The sequence below is a fragment of the Dasypus novemcinctus genome, chromosome 5 (assembly GCF_030445035.2).
Source record: "Dasypus novemcinctus isolate mDasNov1 chromosome 5, mDasNov1.1.hap2, whole genome shotgun sequence".
NCBI lineage: Eukaryota > Metazoa > Chordata > Mammalia > Cingulata > Dasypodidae > Dasypus > Dasypus novemcinctus.
The window spans coordinates 38,827,268-38,847,942 of NC_080677.1; the positions used below are offsets into that span (position 1 = coordinate 38,827,268).

The 20,675-nt window shown below is 35.1% G+C and overlaps 1 protein-coding gene across 1 annotated transcript in view; it reads right to left on the bottom strand.

The window, feature by feature from the left end:
- ABCB5 (ATP binding cassette subfamily B member 5) overlaps positions 1-20,675 on the bottom strand; it is a 122,168-nt gene that overhangs the window by 45,105 nt on the left and 56,388 nt on the right. Inside the window, exons 15-19 of the mRNA XM_004464305.5 lie at positions 16,590-16,742; positions 6,417-6,560; positions 5,431-5,535; positions 5,204-5,281; positions 1,107-1,190 (exon numbers count right to left, since the gene is read on the bottom strand). Coding sequence (XP_004464362.4) covers positions 1,107-1,190; positions 5,204-5,281; positions 5,431-5,535; positions 6,417-6,560; positions 16,590-16,742 — 564 coding nt within the window. The remainder of the gene's footprint in view (positions 1-1,106; positions 1,191-5,203; positions 5,282-5,430; positions 5,536-6,416; positions 6,561-16,589; positions 16,743-20,675) is intronic.

The following is a 20,675-nucleotide window of genomic DNA, read 5'->3' on the forward strand; positions in this document are numbered from 1 at the left end:
TGACACAAGTTGGTGGACAATGTCTGTGAGGGTTCAGCCTTCCTTCCTCCTCTAAAGACTCCATGGTCACAGCTTCTTTAGTTTCAGCTACAAGCTGGCATAAGGCTCATCTCTCTCCCCAGGGCTCATTTCTTTCCAGGCTCAGCTGCGCTATTCTCTTCACAAGGTCAGCTGTAGACTATCAGGCTCATTTCTCTTCCCGCGCCTCTGTTGAGTTTAATCAGTACTTTTCCTCTGCGTTCTTCTTCTGTGTGAATCTACCTCTATGTGTTTTTGATTGAGTGTCCCTTTATAAAGCTTACCATGGGGGGCAGTGACCTAGTCCTGCACTCCCTAATGATGTGGTCAAATCAAATCCCTAATTTTAACATAATTTAATCAAAGGCATCTCAGCTGAATCTAATAAAATCAAAGAGTAAGTATCACATCCAGAGAAACAGACCAGTTTACAATCATAATCTCTCCTTTGGAATTCATAAATGATATCAAACTGCCACATTATCCTAATCCCCAAACTTATTTAAGCATGATCTCAACATTCATTCTGCTGGTCATTGCATAAATGATTTTAATGATGACACATATACATTTTGTTTACACATTATCCTATTACAGGATTACCACATCTGCAAAACTTGATGTTTAACTTCTACCATAGAAACCTGTCCAAGGGCACACATGAATCTAAATTGTTAGACAATATGTAAAACACAATCTTATTTTAGGAGGAAAGGAAAACTAACTTTTCTTCATTTATTAAAACTTTAAAAAAAAGTTGGTGTATTTTCATTTTGCTACCTTTTTATCTCTTACTATTTAATTCTGAGTTCTTTTTGCTAACTTATTCTTGGTACTGTCTTTAGTCCTCTAGTTATCCTATTATATGTCTCAAACCTTCTTCCTTATCACTATTTACAAATACCAAGGACCGAGAGGTTTCTTTTCATCCTTCACTGAGAGTACCCTGTTAGCCATGAGACTTACCTGGACTCTCTAGGATGTAGGTCATGCCAGCGTAGCTCACTTATATGCAAAGACACATGTCCACATGTGCTCACAGGTACCCCACATACATACACCATTTAGATATAAAAGCATATACATACTCCTTGAATTTGTGCTATGTCAACAGCTAATGTTGTTGTCAAGGCTCCAGTGTTGTTTTCCTTATCATCAAACCAGGAAATATCCTAGAGTTAAAAGGGAATTAACATATCAGAAAGCTTCTTTTCTTGTGATTTGCCTTTACCCAACTCCTTCTCATGGGTACTTCACTCTTGTAAATACTGTGGATCAAATGGCTTTTATTTCTTACTTCATAAAAATCTATACTTAAGTTCACGCCAAGCCCGTTTGGTTCAAGTGCTCACCTGGGAGGGTCAGTTAGCCAGTGATATTTATGGAGCAGAGGACTGAGCATTGTAGAACCAAAAAAGCACACGCTTGTAAAATACCTGCGGCCAATAAACATGCAATCTGAAGTGCGAAACAGGTCAAAATACAAGCAGGACAAGCATAATATAATAACCAATTTGGTTTTCAACAGCAAATGGAGACAGTACTTCTTAGCACTTTTCAACCTGAGGAATTCTGATTTCCTTTTATTAGCTACTGAATGTCTCCTTCCACTTACTCAAACCACTTGTGGATTAAAACTATGTAGAAAATGTCCCTGAAAATGGTTTAGATTTAGTGAGTAAAAGGAAAAGAATTGTTGGCTTACTGCAACCCAGCCAGGGCCCTGAGATCCTAGGTACACATTTCTGCCAAGAGAAGGCATAATAGATGAAGGACTGTGCATTAATCCCACAGTCGTGTGAGAAAGCTCCTGTGGAGGAATGCGGCAAGAAGCAGGTTGGGTACAACCCCAGTAGGAGAGCACCATTCTGTACCACTGCACTGGGAAGATGTCCCCGTGAGTTTACGGTCCTAGAAGCCCAAAGGGCATCATGTAGAGACTAAGAATTGCACTGTGCATTAACCATTTTGAAAACGCAAGAGCAACCAAGAGCCGAAAATATTGTGAACATACATACGTAACTATAATTATAGTATTTCAGACTGGAAGTCATTACCTGCTTTTTCTTGTATACTCAAAAAAGTTGACTTATTATATGCTTGCTAATTGTTTCTAGATTTCAACACAACATAGAATGTACAAAGAATTTTAAAACAATATAAAGTAAAAAGTAGAAAAATTATTTACTATGGATTATTGTACTTCTGATTCAATAGTAACTTGCTAGAAAACATAATGCATAGGATATTCGTCTCAGTAATTATCAGAGGTTTAATCAGCAAGATGTCCAAAATGGCATTGCAATAAGTCAACAGGTATGCAGTATAGTGATTGTTGTTTTTTTTTTTTAGTGTAGACAATATGGTAAATCACATAGCAGAGTTTCTGGAATATTGCTGATGTTGAGTAAAAATTAGCTGGCTTCCCTTCTTCCTGATGGTAAAATGATTATAATTAAAGATATCAGGCTTTTGATACTAGCAAATCTATTTTTTCCCCCAAGAATTCTACTATTAAAAAAAATAAAAAATATCTTACATTTTTTTGGTGATTATTATATGCCAGACACTGTGCTAAGGGTCTGAGATGTATTTTCTCATTTAACGACATCAACATCACAATTTCTCATCACAACAACTCTGACATAGATACCATGATTATCAACATTTTACCAATGAGGAAACTAAGTTACAAAGAGATTAAGTAACTTGCCTGAGGCCACACAGATGGCAAGGATTTGAACCTAGGCAGCCAGCTGCCAGAGGTTTTAATCACTTACCCTATTTTGCCTCCATCTGACTGGAGCATTATGGTTGACTCTCAAGACCTCTTTTCTCTTGCTTAAGGACTTGTCACCTCAAATCCTTCTGAAAGTGGCCTAGGTACGTTTTAGGCCCCTTATTTATCATCATCTATGCTATCATCTTATGACTGCACTGATCCCACAGAAACCCTAATCAATCTGATATAGAGGGAAGTGGGCAAAAACAAAAACAAAAACAAAAATAAAAAACCCACATCATATCTGTTAAAAACTTCAATAGCTTTATAGATAAATATTTATCATTAAGAAATATAAATTTGGCTTTGAAGCACATTGAAAAATTATTTACATCAGCAAGAATTAGAATATTCTTTCACCTGGAATAAATCTAAATCCTGAACAATCACAAGTAATCAAATAAAACTGAGGTTTTATACTTATAAAAAGACCACACCTGACTTCATAAATACTACTACCTCAAAAGGGGTTTCAGAATGATTACAAAAAGCACTGCAAGCTTCAGCATGTTTTCTAAGCCATAAAAAGTCATCTCAGGACAAAAACCAGGTAAAAATTAGGTAAAATCTCACATTAGATTGATTTCCATTCTCCAGACAAAAGCAAAATTGTGAAAATACTTACAAAGAAAAGACCAAATATACCACTCTTCTTCTCCAATTTTTGAAAGCAAAAGAAGTATGAAGCAAAAAAAATGCTGAAGGATGAAAGAGGAAAATAAACGGTATGTTGAAAAGGATTTAGTTGAATTTATAGGGGATTTAATAACATCTGCTAAATAGCATTGGATTTCTAGGTGCATGTCTTTATAATTATATGCATGTTTCTTGTAAGATGAGTTTATACACAGTTTATGGATTGGAGAAATCTTATGGCCAGGGGCTACTTTAACCAAGAAAGTACTATTCTGATATTCACATGGTTAATGTTAGGCAGAGGATTAATGTCCAGAACCAACCATCAGGGTATTGGATTAACAGCAGTTCCACTGGTTAAACTGGCTTGTGGCCTTGAGAATCCTTCCCCAAAGGCATTTTGTGAAGTAAGGGGAAGTTAGAAGCAATGCTTGGAAATACTAAAACTTATTCTCTTCTATATAAAACATGTAGATATTGAGGAAACATTTTTAAAAACTGGAAATTTAAAATAAACATCTCGAACAGGGAATAATTCATGAAGAAAACAAAAAATGAGCAGAAACTGTTGTGTGAAATATAGTATTAATTAATTAAAATCACACCTATTCCAGAAATGACTTGAAATAATGGCATAAAGTGTTAAAAATTAAAATACAAAAATCAAGTACAATTTTAACATGAGGCATGAAATCATTTCACGACTTTTCAAACACATTTCCCCCCTGCCCTAGATTAAAGAATGAGGAGCAAAGATCAGAGACATGACCTTTTTGAGCAGACGATATAAGGGCAAAAGTGCTTCAGAGCATTACGTTGCTACGAAAAACCCTTCGTTGCATTTTGTATTTCATTCACTGAGAGTACAAAGGTTGAGGAGTTTTTTTACACGGCAGTCCTCAGAGTGCTACTCCTAAAAAGTCACAAGGTGTAAAAACTGGTTTTGACGACTCAGCTGGAGTGACAGTAACTCTATTTCTGAAAAGAAATTACCCTGGCAGGAAGCTATTTGCTCCTGCACAGTGAACTCTGGTGACAGAAAGCGAGGTGAAGGGCTCCAAATGATTACTGGCTTTCAGGGTAACCCAATACACCTCAGCCTTGCGAAAGAATTTTAGAGGTGCCAATCTGAGACACTGCTGCCATTTGCCCCCAAGACTCACTTCTTAAAATAACTGCCTGATCCACCTAGTGTTAGTTATTTCACAGGTGTGACTGAGCATCTGTATGAAGTAGGCAGTCTTGCCAGACTGATGTTATCTGAGTTCAGGACTCTTCCTAGGTGGGCAGAGAGCCTGGCTGCCAAAAACAGCTGCGAGTGCAAAATCTTAAACTCTGCACCTGGATAAGAACTAGAGAAATTAACGATTTCTTCTCTTTAAATATTTTCCTAAGATATTGTAGCCATAACTCTCTTTTTTGTTTTCACTTGTCTTGCATTCTAATCCTGGAATACTACATTATGCATTAAAAGAAAGATTTGTCGAGATAAGTGCAAGGAGAAAGGAGTGGACCCTAATCATTGTTTACTAAAAGTTGTATTTTAGAACAAAACAATTTTGGATTTGCTTCTATGAGAAAAATATAGGAAAAATGTACTATAAGAATTCTGACATCAGAATTTTGCGGCTCAGAACACAAAAAGCATGCTTTTAAATAATGAAAGGAAAGATTAGGCCAAGAAAACTGACTTGAGAAGAAACTAAAATCTATGATATTTTAAAACAAATTTTAAATAAAATTAGGGAAATTCAACTAAACACTGACCTGATATAACATGGCTTTAAATGCCAAGTGTCTTAATCTCATTGTTAATATTTCCCCTGCTCTGCCATAAAACAATCCCTGGAAAACAAAAAGAAAAATCTATATTTATTCTTAACTCTCCTTTTTATTTATTTTTAACACTTAGTTATTATATTTATAACTCAAACAGAGAGGATGATATCAAAACATAATTATACCCAGGCTCATTTTAGTCATTAAATGCTCACCTGCATGAAATAACTGACAAAGCAAACAATACCCAAAATGACAAATATCGTGGAATAAATCTCTGCATCATGCTTTAATTTGGCTTTATCATTATTCTCAAACATCTGAAAAGAAACAGATTTTTTGTCATATGTTTAGAGGAAGGTAAAAAAAAAAAGTCTATCCATCAAGACATTTTTTGCTTGAATTTCAACTTAAGAACAAAGCCATATACACATTTTGGGGGTGGACAGAGTATTATTATTCTCTTGTCTACATTCATTACATACGATAAAAAATAATTTGCCTTTAATTCTCTCACTTACTATGCAAATAAAGGATCAAGCAGTGAGTCTTTTCTCTGCTATTATTATTATTACAGTGTATTTTAAAGAAACCTTTAGTTGGTTTTAATTACTATTTCTAATAACATCTAATAGCTCTTAAGTTTCTTAATGTGAGATGTTCACAGATGCCCCTATAAATTCATCCTACAATTAGTAGTTATTCACATACTGTCATGTCATCTATGTTGACAAAGTGGAGCTGTGCAAATTAGGGACACTGAGGATATAAAATGGGTCAAGTAAGATACTTGAATTCACAAACTCTCCTGGCTCCTTTGGCACAATCCCAAATTCTTGTTATTTCCTCTCCCAGAGCTGACTGATAATAAAAAATTGTCATTTTTTGACTATTTGAAAGGAGAACAGTCGTATTTGTCTATTTTATTGCTTCAGAGCTTTGGAATGCTGATATAGCACTGGAATCTAAATTAGAAAACAAAGCCATTTCTTTACTGATTGCCCAGCCAAATACTTTACAATAGATTTCAGCTTATTCCCTGGGAACATTAGTTAACCTTCTTATCATGGAACCCACACTAAGGGTGACCCACCCAAAATCCCAATTTTCCCTTTGCTGGGTCAGAGTGCAGTAAGTCTGTTCTCTCAGGCTACATTTTGTTTAAAATTATTAGAAATATTAACAAATTAGTTTTACTTACAGTTATAATTTTTGCAAAGATGATGGAAAATACTGGATGAACAGTTCCATTTAGAACAGAAGCCAATGTTCCCAAAACCACAGAAGGCCATTCAGGCTTGTTTAATTTTAAAATTTTTAATAGGGAAACTTCAGGAAGACTTGTCTATAAATAAAATACCTTGGTTAAAAAACTGAAATTTGAGAACATAATGGAGCCTAGAGAAAAGTTACCCAATCATAAACACAGCTCTAATGTAAACTGTCAAATAAAATTATTTGGCAGAGGAGAAAGTAGAATTTTTCTTCAAAAAAATGTCACTGTCTATGTTACTAACCATGATCTCAAAACATAAAATAAAGGAACATTACCCAAAATTGACTGTACAATTTACCACCTTTTGGCATTTCATTCAGTTGCTATTGTTAAAAAATTAATCAACATGTTCTGATGGCTGAAATTCACAGTAGAAATGACAGGCATATTTTTCTTTACTCTTGCCAAACTGGGTAGAATGCTATATTCTATAAGACAAATCTAGGTAGGAACTAAGAAGAGAAAGTGCAGAGGGTAAAAGTTTTACTAGGATTTTAAACACGGAAATTTTCCATTTCTTGGCTTATTTACAGAAAGATTTTTCTAAATCTCAGGCTTGCTTTAGGGTTCCTAATTACAAATAAAATGATGCAATATTGAGCAAATTACTTAAGGGTATCAAGCCTCAGTCTCCTAATCCTCCTAAGGCCAATGACATCAGTTCTTAGAGGATTGTTATGAGATTAAATGAGGAAATGCATATAAAGCTTAGCTCATATCTGGCACCTAATAAATGCCCAATAAATGTTAGCAGCCATTGCTTTTGCTGGTATTATAATTTCAGAGGAAGGACTGATTATATTGTACAAAACCCCAGGACTATACACAAAAAGTACATCAAAGTATCTGACATCAGGTATCTGCCAGCCCTTCCCAGGCTGTGTGGAGGACAGCGTGAGGAGGCAGTTGGCATGGTGGTCAGGGGATTTAAAAAAATATGATAACGATCGCTCCTTTGTCTTGTTTGGAATATGTAGTGGATTTCTTTCAGAAACTAAAAATCTCGTGAATAGCTTTGTGGTGAATAATTATTTTAAATAGGAAAGTAGACAGAGAGCTACTTGAATTTCATACATTCAAATTTCTTCATAAAGTGAAGTTGTGAAGCACATGACAACATGGATGAACCTGGAGGACACTACACAAAGTGAAGCAAGCCAGACACAAAAGGACAAATACTCCACAATTGCGCTATTATGAACTATATTGTGTAAATTCATGGAGTTAATAATTAGAATATACGTCACCAGAAAGTAGAAGGAGTAGAGAATGGAAAGCTAAGGGTTAATCTGTACAGAACTGGTAAAAAGGTTATTTGTAAATCTTTGGAAATGAATAGAAATGGTTAAAGCATATCATGGTGTCTGTAACTAGCAGAGCTATTCTGTGGGTATGACAGTGGTTGAAAGGGAAATTCTAAGGTCACGTATATTATTAGAAGGAAAGCAAAAAACTGTAACATGGGACTGTGTAAGATAGTAAATCCTCATGTAAAACATGAAAATGGGTGATATTGCATATATGGCTGTTTTTACAAAATATAAATACAAAAATATTAGAGAGAAGGAAAAAGAATAGCAGCTATGTATGGCAGGGGATGCATAGATTGAGAGGTGATGAGTTTTGGTTGGTTGTTTGGATTTTCGTTTATTATTATTACTGGAACAATGAAAATCCTTTAAAAATGATTGAAGTGATGAATGAACAAATATGTGATTACACCAAATACCACTGATTGTACACTTTGGATAGATTTATGCTTTATTAATACATATCAATAAAATTGATTTATTAAAAAAATTCTTCATAGCATTCACTCTTAAAATAATGTTACTTATGAGGCTAATATCCAGAGAATTCTTCAGGAAAGGCTATAACACAGTTTATAATTTTTGCATTAATCTCAGTCATGCTACTATAATACAAACTCTATTGTTCGTGTATAGAACTTAAAAACTTTCAAAGCCTTGAAAGTTTATTTTCAGCATGGCTAATCCTCAATTACAATGGGTTACTTAATTTGCCGGTATCTATCATCTTTCCTTCTGAAGTTTCCTGAAGATCATCATTACGAAGGGCCTCAGATAGGTGACCATTCGGAAGAATGTACAGAAATTTAAAAAACCGCATACCCAATTCTTTGTCAAGCACTGAGCATGACAAAGTTACCTCATTTTGCAATGAAACCTAAGGCTTAGCATGTTCCAGGACATAATAACATCAGTGCATTAGAGAGCTAGGAAATGCAGAAGGGATTTATTGCTCTAGATTGTTTTTAAATTCTACATTACTCTGCCTCCTATGGAATAATCTGTATTACAAACACTATTTAAAGAAAACGTCCTTTTGCCTCTTGGAAAATACCCAATAATAACAGGCCCAGGAAATGAAATTCACTTAAATACTGTTATCAGGACAGAAAATAATAAAATGAAATAAGGCAAATCAAGTGAAAAAAAATCAATAAAAACATGACAGGACTATGTATTACCTAAATATGTGACAGCTTACAGTGTGTTTTTTGAGGATCTGGTATAAATTTTATGACATTACAGGCATTTAGAGGAGATAGAAAAGGATTTACAAAATTAAAAAACAAATTCTTTTAAAGAATTTAAAATTTCATCTAGTAGTTTTTACAGTTAAATTGAGTTATAATTTTATATGACAAACTGCATATGCCTAAAATGTAAATTTGATAAAGTTGGACATAAGTATACATCCATGAAAACCATTACCATAATTGAGATAATGAACATATCCATTATCCCAAAAGTTCCTTCCTGACTTTTGTAATACTTTTCTTCCAGATCTCTCAGCTGCCAGTCCTCCCTATACCATGACGACTGATATGCTATCACTGTAGTTTGTATTTTCTAGAATTTTAAATAAATGAAATCATATACTATGTACGTTTTTTTTTCCTGACTTCTTTTGCACAGCTTAAATATTTTGAGATTTGTCCACATTGCATGAATCAACAGTTCAATCCTTATTGCTCAGCAGTATTCCATTGTATGGATATATTCCAACTTATTCATCCATTTACCTGTTGGTGAAAATTTGGTTTGTTCCTAGTTTTTGGCTATTACAAATAAAGTATCTATGAATGTTCATGTAAAGCCCTTGTCTGGATCATATGGTAGTTGGATGTTTAACTTTTTAAGAAACTGACAAACTGTTTTACAAAGTGTTTTTGCCATTTTGCATTCCTACCAACAATGTATGAGAGTTCCAGTTGCTTCATATCCTTGCCAACACTTAGTATGGTCAGTGCGTTTAGTTTTAGGTATTCTAATATGTGTGTAGATATCTCATAATTCTAATTTGCATTTATTCAATGAATAATGATATTGAGCTTCTTTTTGTTGCCTATTTACCATCTACATATCTTCTTTCATGAAATGTCTGTTCAAATCTTTTGCCCATTATTCAACTGGCCTGTTTGTATTCTTATTACTGTGTTTTGGGAGTTCTTTATATATTCTGGATACAAGTCCTTTATCAGATATGTGATTTACAAACATTTCCCCCAGTTTATGGTTTACCTTTCCATCTTCTATAAACTGATTTTCAAATACCAGAAGTTCTTGATTTTTCTGAAGTCTAATTCATCAATTTTTTTCTTTTATGAATAGTGCTACCGATATTGAATCTATTAAATCTTTGCTTAACTCAATGCCATAAAGATTTTCTCCCATATTTTCTTGCAGAACTTAAAAATTTTAGGTTTTATATTAAGGTTTATGATCTGTTTTGAGATAATTTTTGTCTACGGTTCAAGGTTGGATTATTTTGTATATATATATTTCTAGTGCTTCCAGCATCGTTTCTTGAAAAGGCTCTTTTTTCTCAATTGAATAACCTTTGTAACTTACTGAAAATCAACTGAACATATATGTGTGGATCTATTTCTGGACTCTCTACTCATTTCCACTAATCTATTTGTCCAGTTTTATGCAATACCACACTGTTTAGATCATTACAGTTTTATATTAACTCTTGAAATCATAAAGAAACCCTATAAAACCCTCCAAATTTGTTCTTCTTAATCAGTTTGTCAAATTCTACAAAAAAGCATGCTGAAATCTTGTTTGGTATTGCTTTGAACCGATAGATCAATTTGGGGAGAACTGATACATTAACAATATTCAATCTTCTGATTCATGAACATGGTATAACTCTCATTTTAGGACTTTAATTTTTTCCAGCTTTCTGTGTACATGTCTTGTCTTTATCATACTTATCCCCAAGTATTTCAGATTTTTGATACTATTGTACATGGCATTGTTCATTTCTACATATGTACAGTTGAGTTTTATACATTGACCTGTATTCTGTAACCTTGCTAACTCAATTATTAGTTTTGGCATCTCTTTAGGTAGATGTCATAGGATTGTATACATAGATGATCATGCCATTTGTGATTAAAGAGATTTATTTCTTTCCTTCCTATCGAAGCTCTCTTATTTTCCTACTTTACTGTACTGGTGGTACCTTCAGCACAATGCTGAATAGAGGTGGTGAGAGTGTACCTCCTTTCCATGTTCCTGATCTTAGAGAGAAAGCATTCAGTCTTCTGCCATTTAAGATGCTGTTAACTGTAGGTTTCTTTGTACATGCTCTTTATCAGGTTAAGGAACTTTCCTTCAATTCCTAATTTTCTGGGAATTATCAGGCAGAGATGGTGTACTTTGTTAAATGGGTTTTTTGGATCTCATGAGATGATCAGATTTTTTTTTAAGGTACTAGGGCTGAGGATTGAAGCAGGACCTTGTATGTGGGAACACACGCATACACTGAGCCACATGAGCTCCCCTGGTTTGGTTGTTTGCTTGTTGTTTGTTTTTTTTGTCTTTAGGAGTGTGGCATTTTGATATTTTTTATAAATTCCAAGAGAGATATTGATTATGTTTGTAAACTGATCTGTTTCTCGCTGGGTGTGCTACCCTTTGATCATATCAGATTCAGCGGAGATGTCTGATCAAATTATGTTAAGATTAGGACTTTGATTCAATCACATCGTTAGAGTGTGATCAGCATTGAGTTCCAACCCCCTTGGGCTGAAAAAGCAGACTTTCACATGGAAGTAGACACACAGAGAAGAACACAGAGAAGAGAACTTGGTTTTGATGTTGGAATCCTGGGAGGAGATGAGACATTTGCCTGATAGTTTACAGCTGACCTTGTGAAGAGAACAGAGCAGCTGACCCCAGAAAGAAATAAGTCCTGGTAAGAGAGACAAGCATTATGCTAGCCTGCAGCTGAGATCAGAAGAAGCTGGGAGTCTTCTGTAGAGCTGGCAGGGAAGAGGAGGCTGAATCCTTGCAGATGTCGCCCACCATCTTGTGGCAATATGTGGCAACAGACTTTGGGTGAGAAAATACCTCTTAGGGTACCTTGAGTTGGATTCTTTAGGGCCTTGTGACTATAAGCTTTTACCCCAAATAAATACCCTTTATAAAAGCCAACAGAATTCTGGTACTTTGCATCAGCACCCCTTTGGCTGATTAATACAAGAAGGCACTGTGGATTGAATCTGGGACCTCCTATGTGGGAAGCAGGTGCTCACCCACTTGAGCCACATTCACTTTCCAGACAGTTTTTATTTTTTAGGTTTTTTTTTCAATAAGGGGAATTGCACTGACTATTACAATTTTTTTTTGATGCACTTGGGATTGAACCAGGGACTTCATATATGAGGAGCAGGCACTCAATCATTGATCTACACCCACTTCCCACATTGATTAAGTCTTGATTGTTAAATCAAGTTATATTCCTGGCATAAACCCTACTTGATAATAATGTATAACTCCTTTTACATATTATTGGATTCTGTTTGCAAAATTCTGTTCAGATTTTTTTTCATGCATGTTCATGAGGGATATTAGCCTATAGATTTTTCTTTTCTTATTCTTTGTCTTATTTGGGTATCAGAGAAATGCTGGTCTCATAGAATGAGGACTCCCTACTCCTCATTTTCTGTAAGAGTTTGTATAGAATTGGAATTTCTTTTTTAAATATTTGGCAGAATTTCCTAGTAAATCCACCTACATCTGAAGTGTTCTCTATGGAAAATGTTTTAAATACAAACTCAATATATTTAATAGATATAAAAAAATTCAAGCTATCTTTATTAGTACATTAAAGGGGTGCTGATGCAAAATACCAGAAATATGTTAGCATTTATAAAGGGTATTAATTTGGTGTAGAAGCTTACAGTCACTAGGCCATAAAGCGTAAGTTTTTTTACTCACTAATGTCTGCTGCCATGTGTTGGAGCAAGACAGCTGCTGGTCTCTGTGAGGAGGTCCTCTTCCTCCTAAGGTTCCATGGTCCCAGTTCCTTCCTTTCTCAGCTGTAGGTTAGCATAAGGCTTGTCTCTCTTCCTGGGGCTTGTTTCTCTCCAGGTTCAGATGCTCTGCACTCTACACAGGGCCAGGTATAAACTATCAGGCAAACAGCTCGTCTCTCTTCCCGGGGCCTCTGATGTGTCTAACAGAGCCTTCTTTCTTTCCTCTCATATCTGCTTCTCTGTGTGTTTACTTGCCGAGGCTCCAGCATCAAAACTCCAACTCTCTCCTCTGCCATGTCGTTTTTCTGTGAATCCCCGCCCACCAAGGGGGCAGGGACTCAACATCCTACTGATGTGGCTGAATGAAAATTCCAATCTTAATTTAATAAAGTAAAAGTGAAAGCTCTGAGCCCAATATAATCTAATATGCCCAGAGAAACAGACCAGTTTATAAACGTAATCCAATATCTATTTTTGGAATTCATAAACAATAACAAAAACTGCTACGATATCTATTTATTCTTACATGGCTTTGATGATTTGTATCTTTTAAGGAATTTGTCCATTTCATCTAAGTTGTACAATTTATTTGCCAATAGTTTTCAAGAGATATCATATTATTCTTTCAATGTCTGTAAAATTGTAATGTCACCTCTCTCACTTTTGATATTGATAATTTGTGCCTTCTCTCTTTTTACAACTCAGTCAGATGAAAGGTTTTTCCATTTGATTAATCTCAAAGAACCAACTGTGGATTTCACTGATTATTATTTTTTGTTTTCCATTTTAATGAGTTCTCTTATTATTATTTCCTTCTTTCTAGTCCCTTATGGTGGAACCTTAGTTCTTTAATCTAAGATATTTCCTTTTCTCTAATATAATAGTGGTATAAATTTCTTTTAAGTACCACTTAAAGCTGCATCCTGCGCATTTTAACGTGTGTTTTAATTTTCACTCACTTCAAAATACTTTTGAATTCTCATTTGAGTTTTTCTTTGATCCATGCATTATTTACAAGTGGCTTATTTAATTTCCAAATGTTTCAAGATTTTCCAGACCACTTTGTTATTAATTTCTAATTTAATTCAGTTTTAGTCAGATAATATACTTCATAGAGCTTGAATCCTTTTAATTGTTTTGAGTCTTGTATTATGGACCAGAATGAGGTCTATCTTGGTAAATATTTCATGTACACTTGAAAAAAATGTATATCTGGATGCTGTTGGGTGGAATCTTCCATAAATGCCTACTAGGTCAAGTTGGCTGATAATACTTCTAAAGTCATCTATATCACTGGTGAATTTCTTTCTACTTTTTCTATCATATTTGAGAAAGGGATAATGATTTCTCTGAATGTAATTGTGGACTTGTCTATTTTTCATAGCAGTTCTTGATAAGTGACCCTTATAATTACAATATGAACTTGTTTCTCCCTGGTAGTGTTCTTTGCTCTGAAATCTACTTTGTTTGGTATCAACATTACATTCTACCATTAGGTAATCTTATGCCACTTCACATATAGTACAAAAACCTTAAAAAGAATATACTTCCATTATACTTCCAATCTATTGGCTATTGTTATCATACATTTTACTTTGCTTTAAAAAGTAAATTATCTTTTAGAGAGATTTTAAAAATAAAAACCTTTCATATTTATCCATAATATTTACTAGTTCTGATACTCTTCATTCCTTTGGGTAGATCCAGATTTCCATCTGGTATCATTTTCCTGTTGCCCAAAGGATTTCCTTTAACATTTTTTTTGTAGTGCAGCACTGATCTGACAAAGTCTGTATTTTGTTTTCATTTTTGAAAGCTATCTTTGCTGTATAACATTCTAATTTGAGTAATTTTTCCCTTTCCGTACTTAAAAATAATGTGGCTCAATTGTCTTCTCTGAGTTATTTTCAATGAGAATTCTTGTCATTTTTATTTTTGTTTTCTATACATATTATGTCTTTGATCTCTGCCTGCTTTAAAATTTTTCTCCTTATCACTGGTTTTAACCAATTTAATTGAGATACACTTTGGTGTAGTGTTCTTTATGTATCTTGAGCTTAGGATCTTGAGCTTCTTGGATGTATTGGTTTTTAGCTGTCATCAAATTTGGAAACATTTTTTACCTTTATTTTTTCAACTATATTTTTTGGTTTTCTCTCATTCTCTCTTCCTTCACAGTTCTTTGCTCTGAAAATTCTGGCTGTTTTAATCTCCTTGAACTTCTAGTTCTATCTCCTCGACTCAAAAGCTGCAGGGCTCTATCTGGGCTCCCCTTGACCTTGTTACTTTGATTTATTGCCTGTCAGGGGCAATTTCACCCTTTTTTAACCTGATAAATATTTCTTTACCAGTTGACAAGATATTAAGTCTATCAGTAGGGGGTGCTGGAGAGACATTGCAGAAGGGGATTTTTCTTGGCTCAATGGGAAGGCTCTTGCAAGGATGCTTTTATCCTCCATTGGTCTGCCTGCAGTTTTTTCAGTGCTAGGTCCTTGCAGGGTACGGTTCCCTACTGCGTTTGACCACCAAGTGCTTTCTCCAGTTCTTGGCTTGGCACTGGAGGTTTAGCGTGGGCTCCAGACAGCATGGGTCGGTATTTCATCAAGCTCACTGCTACCTGCATCCTCCCACACATAAGTGCAATGGACTCCTGCAGAGGGTGGCCTCTCCAGCTCTCCATTCTAAGAGTGCCCAGTGGCCAGCGGCTTCTCCCACCATCAAGCAAGTTCTGAGGCTAGTGCCTCCCTGTGGAAGGTCTCCCCTGGCACCCAAGAGGGCCGACTGCCAGGAAGCCCCACCAGCATGGCACCTCAGTGAGGCACTTTTTTGCCCTTTGTGCTGCATCCTTTCCAGTGAGTTCTGAATCTCAGTCGTGGTTGGGGAGGAAGGACAAGGATAAAGGAGCTCCAGCTTGGGAGGAGAGAATGGGTCAATGATAGGGGTGGTACGGTGTGGGAGAGGGACTGAAAGTAATACGTAGCTGCAAAGGTGAGGGATTTCACAGTACGTAGGGCTACCCCTAAGAAGCAGCACAGGGACTTGAGTGAAGCCTGACTGGGGGTGGAGAAAGGGTTGGGCTTACAGAATAGGCATGTGGGAAGAAGCATAAGTTGAAGTAAACTTAAAATGGAGTGATATTTTATGAAAGATGCTGAGGAGAGTGTCAGAGTGGTAGGTAGAGGTCCATAAGGAGTGTTGGGCATGTTAAGAGGAGGAGGCTGAGTTGGGATAGAGAAATGAGACTTGAGGCTCAAAGAGGTGGAGGCTGAAGAAAGGCGCTGAGGGGTATAAGATGTAAGGGGATAGTAACACAGGGTGATCTGGGGCTTGGGGGAGAGGTCATAGGCAAAAACAGGCATGAGAACAAGTGCACTCTGTCCAAGGCCATTTCGGCTGTGTCCTGGGACTGAAGGACTGGATCAAATATGTGCTGGGACTGGTTTGCCTTTGGGGAGTGAAGTAGCATTGCATCCTTATATGACTCAAACTAATCTTGAGTATCAAAGTTGTACCACACTTCCCAAAGCACTGCTTTAACCCATGGATTTCCTCACAGAAAAGAACAATGCAATATCCTCATGAGATTTCTTTTTCCAATGCCAAACCCTGACATAAATATAGGCTTATTAGAGTGCCTCCTACTAACAGTATCACAGTGAGGACAGAGCAAAATTTAGGAAAGACACATGTTTTGTAAACCTAGTGGTATAATAAAATTTTTTCATACACTAATTCTAAGCAAGGATGAAAGCAGAACTCATTGGGAAAATGTGGGAAAAGTTTGTTGATAGCTGAACCATTACCTCTTTATTTTGGATGGATTCCTCAGACTTGCCAGCAAGGTCTTGTTTTAAGCCTGACTTCATTGAATTCATAGAGCATGAGTGAACAGAACTATTATCTTTTTCAGTAGAATATGCCATTGATTCCATCTGTTCATCAGCTTTTTTAATATCCTTAAATGGAGAATGTACAGGTTACCATTAGAATAAAGCCTTAAAAATTTGAAGGACCTTATTAAACATTCCTTTAAAACTGTTGCTGTCTGAGCTACTTAAGGAGGCATACTTTCTTTTTTTGACAATGGTTTAACAAAATTTTTAAATAAAATTTATGAAAACACATCTTTGAAAATCATTTTCTCAGGCTTGAATTATGTGTCTTTTCCACCCCCAATGAAAATACAAAATTATCAGCACCCACATACATATATGGACAAACAAAACTATAGTGACATTGTCTATACAAAACTACATTAGATACAGTTTAATGGCAGAAAAATCAAGACTGTTCCAGAAGTGATTGCAGAGATTTTTTTCTTTGAAAAACATACAGGTAGTAAAGTAATTTAGATAAAACTCTCTCTTGTGGTTGTCAAGTTTCTTGAAATTCTTCTTTCAACAAAGAGAAAAGCTAAATCATGTCCCTATCTTCCCACCTCTATCCCCTTTTGCTTAAGGCACCCTTTAAGGCAGTTTCTTCTTACTGCTCCTAAGGGGGTAAAAATGAGTGTTCTAATCTCAGTTTTCTACACATACTTCAAATTTGGGGCAACTGTGTCCAGATTAGCTTGTATTTTCTGTAGATAGGACCAAAAGCAGGCACTTGGGAATTCTGTGCTTCAGTTACAAACCATGGTATAAGGATCTATGCTGATATTTCTCCATTCTTGTAGAATTTTCAGGGAGAGAGGTGAACTTACCTTCACCTTAACTATCTTCAGCACTTTTTTTTTGCTAAATTGCCAGGCTTATGACTACCTCTCCTCCAATTTCTAAATTCTAACTTCCCCTATGCTGTAAAAAGTCATCTTCCCTCTTTGGCTGCAGCAGTTAGGCACTTATTCTAAGTAGGAAGCATACTCTTAGACAATTCTTGCTGAACAGTTTGCCATCTTGAGGAAGAGCTAGTCAGTTCAACTCAAACAAGAATATCAGTGACTGAAAATAACTTTGTGCTTTCTTTTCCAAAGACCTGTACAATTAACTGGAAAAAACAATGCCTTAATTGAAAACAAAGGAACTTTGTGAGACAGATGAATCAAAGATACTCTTTTCTAATATCAATTTTATTGATACATATTTATAGAGCATAAAATCTATCCAAACTGTGCAATAAATCCAAAGTGTACAATCAGTAGTATGTGGTATAATCACATAGTTGTCCATTCATCATTTCAATCATTATAAGAATATTTTCATTATTCCAATAATAATAATAAAAAACAAACAAAAAACCCTCTATCCCTTAATAATAATCTCTCAATCTCTCTATTCTTCTTTTGCCTACATAGCTGCTATTTTGTTTCAGTCTTTCTAATTTATTTGTATTTCTATTTTGTACTGATGGAGTCAAGCAATATATAGTATCTTTTGTCTAGTTTATTTCACTTACTATATTTCCTTTTTTACCCTTAATGGAAGATTATAAATATATTACTAAATACTACTGTCTATATTTTGCTTTGGTTGTATTTTTGCCTGATATTAACATCTTGTAACATCAACACACATTTTTTTAGTTCCAAAGAAAAACAGTCTTATATATACATTATTACCAATATTCATATTTCACAATATATTTAGTTCATAATAGTGCACTCATATAGTATTTGTCCTTTTGTGTAAGGCTTGCTTCACTCAGCGTTTCTTCTAGTTTCATCCATATTGTCATATGCATCACGACTTCATTTCTTGTTACAGTTGCATAATATTCCATCATGTGTATACACCACGATTTGTTTATCCATTCATTGGCTGATGGACACCTAGGTTGTTTCCATCTTTTAGCAATTATGAATAATGCCTCTACTAAAACTCTATGAAAGTGTTCATGTCACTGTTCTCAGTTCTTGTATATACCTAGTAGTAGTATTGACTGGTCACATGGCAAATCTATATTTAACTTCCTTAGGAATGGCCAAACAATTCTCCACAGTGGCTGTACTATTCTACATGCCCATCAACAGTCAACAGCATTTCTATCTTACGACATCCTCTCCAACACTTGTATATCATGGGCACTAAAACTGTATCAGATAGGTGACTGCCTAGTATTTCCTCCCATTGAGTTGGCTGCCTTTTTACCTTTTTAACAAAGTTCTTTTAGGTGCAAAAGTATTTAATTTTGAGGAAATCAAATTCATCCATTTTTTTTTTTAATTGTTAGTGTTTTGGGTGTAAGGTCCAAGAAACCAACACCTACCACACCACAAGATATTGAAGATATTTGCCTATATTTTCTTCTAGTAGTTTTATGGTCGTGGCTTTTGTATTTAGGTCTTTAATCCATTTTGAGTTGATTCTTGTATAAGGAGTGAGATAGGGGTCCTCTTTCATTCTTTTGGCTATAGATGTCCAGTTCTCAACATCATTTGTTGTAGAGACCGTTTTGTCCCAGTAATGTCAACTCGGTAGGTTTGTTGAAAACCAGTTGGCTGTAGAGGTAAGGGTCTATTTCTAGACTCTCAATTTTCCACTGATTGATGTGTCTGTCTTCATGCCAATACCATGCTGTTTTGACCACTGTAGCTTTGTAACAGGTTCAAGGCCAGGCAGTGAGAGCCCTCCCAAATTGCTCTTATTTTTTAGAATGTTTTTGGCTATTTGAGTACACTTCCCTTCCAAATGTATTTGGTATTTACCTTTCCTATTTCTGTAAAGTAGGCTGTTGGAATTTTGATTAGAATTGCATTGAATCTCTAAATCAGTTTGGGAAGGATTGAACATAATGATATTTAGTCTTCCAATCCATGAACATGGAACGTCTTTCCATTTGTTTAGGTCTTCTTTGATTTCTTTTAGCAGTGTTTTGTAGTTTTCTGAATATAGCCCCTGTACATCTCTGGTTAAATTGATCCCTAGGTATTTGAGTCTGTTTGTTGCTATTGTAAATTTTTCCTGATTTCCTTCTCAAATTGTTCAGTACTAGTATACAGAAACATTGCTGATTTTTGTGTATTGATCTTATATCCTGCCACCTTGCTGAACTTGTTTATTAGTTCAAGTAGCTTTGCTGTAGACATTTCAGAATTTTCTAAATATAGGATCATGTCATCTGTGAATAGTGAGAGTTTTACATCCTTTTTTTTCCTATTTGGATGCCTTTTATTTTCTATTTCTTATCTAATTGCTCTAGCTTGAACTTCTTTTGCAATGTTGAATAAGTGGTGACAATGGGCATCCTTATCTTGTTTCTGGTTTTAGAGTGAAAGCTTTCAACCTTTCCCCACTGAATACAATATTGGTTGTTTTCATATATGCCCTTTAACATATTGAGGAACTTTCCTTCTATTCCTATCTTTCAATGTGTTTTTATCAATAAAGAATGCCGGATTTTGTCGAATGCCTTTTCTGAATCAATTGAGATGATCATGTGTTGTTTTTTTTTTCCCCCCTTCAATTTGTTAATGTGGTGTATTACATTAATTGATTTTCTTGTGTTGAACCACCCTTGCATATCAGGAATAAGTCTCACTTGGTCATGGTGTATAATTCTTTTAATATGCTGCTGGTAATTTTTTTATCTTCTCCCCAATATATAGATTTCCTTTTGAACAAGATCTTTTATATAACTTGAAAATTTTTTTTTTGTATTTAAGCAATATATAGCCTTACTATCATTATTACCACCATTTCCTTTTCTGGTTCCCAAAATTTGGAAGTTTCAGACAAAATCAGATTAATGGAAATAAACTTACCTAAGTTTGTATAACATATTTTCCTCTCTCCTTCTTTTTGGGAATTTAAGTATCCAAAAAAACAAAAACAAAAAACAAAAACCATACAACCCTGCTTAATTTTAGTTAAGAAAGTATAACATCAATGATAAAATTAATAACTTCTCTTACTTTATAACTGGTAAACCCAATACACATTTCTAACTAGGGA